Below are 6,876 nucleotides of genomic sequence, written 5' to 3'. Positions count from 1 at the left end.
TTTTAACCCAAGGGTTCTCCCAATCGGGTTTTGATGATCACAAATCATGGTTAAGTGACTAATTGGTTTGAATGATAAAGAATCTCAAGTATAAATTGGAAATTCATCAAAGACCAAAGGGATACAAGATCGAGACTATTGGAAGACTTTTGATCATAGGAAACGAATGTAAGATGAATGCATGAGTGCACTTAGGTTTTTTCATACCTTTTCATGCATCTTTAAAAACTCGGTTTATTTGTTAAAATTCCGATTTCATTAAAACCCGAGTTTTATCAAATGTACCTTAGGCAAAATGTTTCAAAATTGACATATTAATTTACCTAAAAACCTTGCCTAAGTGTTAGAAAAGAAAGGAATTGAAAAAGATAGGTTTTCGGGGCCAAAAGACTGAACCGGTCGAGGCTCTGGCCAACCAGCTCAACCGGTTGGGGAACCGGTCGACTGGTTGCCTTTGTCTAGTCGAGGTTCAATCGAGGAGTGCCAAAAACACTCTCTTTCATCCAATAGCTTCCTCTTCCCGGTTGAGGTTCCATTCTTCCTAATCGACCTCCGGTCGAGGTCTTGTCAAGGTCCGGTCGAGGCAACGGTAACCTGCCAAAGAATTAAATGCTCCAACAACTAGTGAACCGATCGACCCCCAACTCGACTGGTCGACCCCCAGCTCGACCGGTCGAGATTGTCTTTTGCTTTTCTTGGCTCCCGAGCTTAGAAACGTATAAATTGAGAGCTCCACTTCATTTATGATATAGAGAACACTTGCAATTCATTGTCTACCTACCTGTTCTTGGCTTAAAAACTCTCATTTCTGTCTTAGTGCTTTAAACCATCACTTGCATATCTTTTAGTGCACCCTTGTGGGTCATCCTAGTTTTGTTTTGTATTTAAGCTATCTTTGAGTTAGGTTGAGGGATTCTTTCTTATAAAACTTGAGTGTTAAAGCCTTCAAGAGGTTTGAATCTTGAAGAGATTCTGTAAGAGCCTATTGGAGCCGAAATCCAAGTGTAAAGAATTGGAAGCTTGGTTGAAGCTTCAAGCTAGTGGAATCCTCACTCGGTTAGGAGATTGAGGAGAGTGGACATAGACATAGATAAGTGAAAATAACAAAGAGAAATGAACAATTTTAAGGTGGTTCAATGATGAAAATGATATTTATGTCTATAGAGCACACTGGGACTAAGAATCTACCAATCAAATGATGATAGAAGGGTAAAAATCAATGTTTTCAAAACCGCACCGGTCATTGAATCGAAAAAGTTATTGGTTCATGATTCACTGGTCGGATCAACTATCGAATCGTAGTCGAACTCGTGATGTCATAAATATAAAATTTATAAATTATTAAAATTTAAAATAATTACAAAAATAAAAATAATAATTTATATGTTATTTAAAAATTAAAAATTTATTTAAAAAGCAAAAAATTAGTTTCAAATTAGAAATTTAAATTGAAATCATAATTTTAATTTAAAATTTAAAATTTTAATATTTATTTTCAAATAAAAAACTTATTTTAAAATAAAAAAATTTATTTAAAATTGTAATGTTTTTAATTTTACCATTAAATCATATATCATGCAATTCATGTAAATTCATATAAAAGACATTAAATTTTATCTCATACCATCCATGTAAATCCATATAAAAAGCATTTTTTTTACTTTATCAATTTGAGCTCCCAATTTGTGCTCACAATCCATATAAAATTGTAATGTTGTTGTGAAGAGTAATAAATAAACAAAAAAAGGAAAATTTATAAAAATGGAATATTAAACATAATATCATAATAATAATAAAAAATATATTAAAATTATGAAGGCGCATAGTGCACACAGTCGGGTTTTCCGGAGGGGCGCTTTGACCATCGGGAGGGGGGGCTAGGGGTTTGCGGTGCCAAGAAGGGGCTTTGCAGCAGGAGGGATGGTTGCAGCGGTGTAACAGCCGGGGAGACCGTCGGTGGGAGTTGGTGTCGGTGTCGCGAGACAACTTCTTCATCTTCAGTGCAGATGGAGAAGGAAGGTTGAAGGTGTTTTTATATCCTCCAAAATAGAGTCGTTTTGATGCCAGAAGCATCAAAACAACGTCATTTTGATATTGTAAATTTTTTTTTAAAAAATAATTGAACCTCCGATTCGTCAGTCAGACCGTCGATTCAACCGGTCTAATTCTAGTTCAACCTATTTTCGACCTAATTGATCTGATCGGACCGTAACCGTGACTAGCCGGTTGTCGAACCGGCCGGTCCTGACTGATTTTTAACATCATGGTAAAAATGGATGAAGGTTCTTCTTTTCCTCTCAATTGCGATTGCATCTTATTTAAGATTTAGGCTACATAAACCAACAAGTTCATCTTATTTGCGTTGGCTTTGGATATATAGGAACATATAGCTTATGGTTCTCTGATACTACTATGAATTAATTATTTCATATTTTCCTTGGTGCACGATCTGTAGACGTTCATAATGCACTACAAATGGCCACGCACCCATGGTATTGGCATTTAAAATTGAAGCTGTATTAAATATATTTATCTATATATATATATATATATATATATATATATATATAATCACACTTCTATGCTATTAAGGGTGACTGTAATGATGCTTTTATATGGTAATATCTACTGGAATTGATGCACTTTTATGGACTGGTGTACGGAAAAGGCACTTCGATGAATTACAATGACACTCTTTTATGAGCACAGGGCATAGGTTAGAGAAAAGAAGGGTAGGTCCTCCTGTTGGGACATTCCCAAGAATCATTGAAAGAGAGAAACAGCAGCCTTATTTGAGAGGAGTATACATCTCTGAAAAGGCTAGCTAGCCATGGAGGATGCATGATTAGTGAGAGAAATAGCTTTAAAAAGAAGGGAAAAAAAAGTAGCATGGATGAGAGAAGTAGATGAACCTTGAGTCATGAAAGGCTCCTTAATTAATTGAGCTTTTCAGTAGGAATTGAAATGGTTGATCAGTTCTTCGTATAATTTCAACCTTAATCAGTAGGATTATAAACCTTGACTGATGGTCTTCAACTGGGAGAGAATCATCTGCAAAACGGTGAATCCACATATAGACTAGTTCTGATTCAAATAACATAATCAATTGAATGCAGTAAACTTCATTCCCTCTCCATTTTTATAAATAAACAATCACTTCACGCAAATCCATGTTAACTATTGTTGGAGTTGGGTTCGGTGCCCAATAGGACTAATCCTACTCAATCCAATAAAATGAGAAATGGAAGAACATGTTTATGTAGAAAGTTCTTTTTCTTAAATTTTATTTTCTCAGTAAAAATGAAAGTCAAGACGTTTGTTCTGTGAGGATAAGGTGATAATTATTTTTTGTGCTTCCATTCACGACTTGGGTAAAAAATTTGTCGGTAAAACAATCAAGTAAAGATTCTGGGCATCAAGACTTTATTTTCCGTCAACTACCATATTGCACTAAAGGAGTTCAAAGTAATATGGTGCATAGACCAGTTGAAATTCCTCTCTTCTAATTTGTTCATGATTTCATTGATGATTCCAACACAATAACTAAAAGCAGAAAATAGGCAAACACATTTACTACCATCCTCCTATCAATCAAATTCTTCACATGCAGATGCGCTGTCCAAGGAAAACGGTTCAGTGCTCTTTAGATGTGGACCCTAGTGTGTGTATACTTCCAAGCGTCGGTCGGTGTTCATTTTCAGAGTCATAATACTATATGTACTTGTCCTGCCTAACAAATTCATACAGGCTCCCTCTCATGAAAGCAACAAAAGAAGTAGCTCTCAAAGACTCAAACAGTCCATATCCTTTCAATAACACTCGGTGGGGTGGAGCCAGAAACAGATTTCAGGAAGGCACCCTCCAATGGTATAATATAATGAGATAACATTTCAACACAGATGATAAATGCAAAAATTTAAACATTAAATACGTTATAATTAGGCAAACAAATACTTCCTAAAGGATAAACAATTCAGTACAATTATCATTTCCGTATAGTTAAAGGATTGCACATTGTTTCCCATGAAATTTCTCACTGCAAATAGAGAAAGTCACTATATATATCAAAACTTATAGATTCTGTTCATCCCAGATTCAAAAAATAAAAAAAAAAAAATAGAAAAGGTCACAATACGATCCTTATAACTGGTTAATTAGATGAACACTATAAGAAAAATACTTCCCAAAGTGCTAACCAAACAACGTCTTGTTTTCTCATCCTTCATCCATTAGCCACTTCACATGATTGCCGGATTTCCCCTTCATCACCACTCTTCACTCCGATGATGGTAAGCTTCAAGAAAGACTGGCCCCATCTCTCAAAGAAACTATTCTGGTCATTTGCAAGATCCTCTACCATTTTCTTAGTTCTTTTATCACTAAAGAGGACGGAATCTGATTGGAAGAGACCTTTGTGGGCCATGAGATTTCGATAGTACTGATTGTCAAACAAGAAGGATGTTTCTGGATCATTGTTAACTGTTACAGATGAGCTTACACTTGATGGGCACTTCTTCCTCAGCTCATTTGCATAAGCTTTGTCTAAGGATGTGTCAATGCGGGTCAGTGTCCCCTTTGAGTCTGCTTGGAACCTATCACTGAATGCACTGCAATGAGCTGATCCTATGGTGTGGGCTCCTGCAAAGTAATTAGAGGCTAATACATCAGCACAATTTAAGCTAGTAATGGAACTCCTACCTGCCAGCCAAAAGGAAAAACAAATTAAATTCATATGCTTGTGTCTTGGATCAATTTGAGATGTACAAAGCCTCATCAAAATCATCAGTTTTTCACTAGATATTGTTTGACATATTTTAATATATAAGAAAAAGAAGGTTTATGTCTAAAAACCTAATTAAGAAAAGCCACATTAACCCCTCAAGGAAGAACTCAAATCTTATATCTAAAAGCTTGTGTCTACATGAATTTTTGGTTTTAGTGGCAAACCTGATAGGATGACAAGGTCATCTAAGGACAACCCTTTAGAAGAGAAGAGCTTCATCATCTCATCCATACTAAAACTTGTGTCTATAATGTTGAATCTAACAACTGAAGCCACAGAAGCCCTTCCATCCCTCCTTCCCGTTGGAATCTGAAGCATCGGTCCGCCAACCTGCTCCCAATATTTCATCACTAAATAACCAACCAAAAAAGGAAGGGAAAAAAAATCCATAAAAAAAACAGTGAAGGAGATGGTACAATTTCGACGGCATCCCTAGCTGCCAAAGCAAGAATGTCAGCACAAGAAACAGTTCCTGGACAGAAGATTTCAAGTACTCTTTTTGCTGAATTTATAACTGAAAATCCTCCAAGAGAGGCATTTGCTGGATCACTTCTCTCTGTATCATTTCCTTGTAACAGCACAGATGCATCACAACCCTGCAACCACAAGTAATAGTTCTAGCAGGTTCAAGAGGAGAAAAATTACACAAATGATTTACCCTTGCAATTACATAAGGCTTTGCCTGTAATTCTTAGAGAATAATATCGAAGTGATTCCTAGCAGGAGCTGCAGGAAAGGACCTGTTTAATAGAAGAACCATTTTTCTTCTCAAATTAAAGCTATTAGATTAATTCTTTTGAAGCGACCTAAAGTATGGTGTCTTTTCTATTATCTTCAAGCAAGAATGACTTCCAAATAGCAAATAAAACTAGTTTTATAAAAAATTAAAGTCAGAACAAAATTTTCTTCAACCCTGAAGACTTTCCCTTTTACAGATAAGGCTGTTTCATGCTCGCCCATCCTGGTGGTGGGGGGCCACACGTTTCTTCATGAAGTCAGCCTCATCATCCATGCCCAATATCATAACTCAACTTCACATGGAAAAACCAAGGGGTGCCCGCTTTCTTGCAGAATCACATCAAAACATAATTAATTGCTTCATACCATTAAAAGAGGGAACACTGGTCCATGCACGGATTTGAAAAGTAATTTTTGATGTATAGAGTTTAATTAGAAATGATTCTTCTAGGAAGCTTCATTCCTAACCCAACCTCATTCCAAAAGAAATTACTTCCTCAATAATAAAGGGATCCCAAATAATTAAGTTTATGGATGCGTTATCTCTACTTACAAATTCATTGCATCCACTAATAATCACTTGTTTGTACGTATCCAGAAAAAAAAATGGCGGAAATTCAAATGCCGATAGCTCTATAGTTTTTTCCTGAAGAAATATGTGCTTTCATTTAAAGAGGGAAAAGAAGTTGCATCAAGACACACCCAGCATGCTAAGGTACTGTGGAGAACTAAACAACTAGTATATGAAAGCAAGACTCACCTCTACCATGCAGTCGTGAAAGAGCAGGCGAAGGAGCTTTCCAGGAATGGTTGGGTCAAAGGAGGAAGCTGATCTGACTGTGTTTTTCACTATAAACTCAGCAGATGGACATGAAGCTCCATAGAAGTTGAAGGCAAGTCTGGAAGAAGAAGGAGAAGGAAAAGCAGCAAAAGAGAAGAGAAGGAGAATGAGAAGTTTAGGAGAAAAAACTAATAGCTTTGTCTCCATAAGAGTAGTCTTAGAAGTGTAAAGCAAAGAACGTAATGTCTGTCGCTCAGGCAAAGAGAGTAATGTCTGCCGCTTCAGTCTCCCACTTCATCCGAGAGAGAGAGAGTGATTGAGAGATAGGCATGCATGACTTTAAAGCAGCATTTATTTGGTTTGGTGATGTCAGAGGTAGATAAAGTTTGCCATAAAATTACAGGTTGTGATTAGATGAGGCTCTCAATGCAAGCATTTAAACACCCTATGCGCTATTTCAATTTTTGTTGCACTGAGAAAAAAAGTTCAATGGTCTTGCGGTTCGGTTTCTAAATCCAGCTGTGACAACACATTTATTAACTTTGGAGGAAAAAAAAACTAATGTTATATTTGG

At 36.4% G+C, this 6,876-nt stretch overlaps 1 protein-coding gene across 1 annotated transcript; it reads right to left on the bottom strand.

The window, feature by feature from the left end:
• Positions 1-3,965: 3,965 nt before the first annotated feature.
• LOC117912402 (peroxidase 46-like) lies at positions 3,966-6,544 on the bottom strand. The gene is made up of 4 exons (XM_034826971.1): positions 6,282-6,544; positions 5,200-5,379; positions 4,948-5,113; positions 3,966-4,638 (listed from the first exon to the last, which is right to left on the bottom strand). Exons 1-4 carry the CDS (start codon positions 6,507-6,509, stop codon positions 4,223-4,225), a joined length of 990 nt encoding a protein of 329 aa, XP_034682862.1. The 5' UTR covers positions 6,510-6,544; the 3' UTR covers positions 3,966-4,222.
• Between the last annotated feature and the right edge of the window lie 332 nt (positions 6,545-6,876).

This window comes from Vitis riparia, chromosome 4, assembly GCF_004353265.1.
Source record: "Vitis riparia cultivar Riparia Gloire de Montpellier isolate 1030 chromosome 4, EGFV_Vit.rip_1.0, whole genome shotgun sequence".
NCBI lineage: Eukaryota > Viridiplantae > Streptophyta > Magnoliopsida > Vitales > Vitaceae > Vitis > Vitis riparia.
This window is presented reverse-complemented; position numbering and strand designations above follow the sequence as displayed.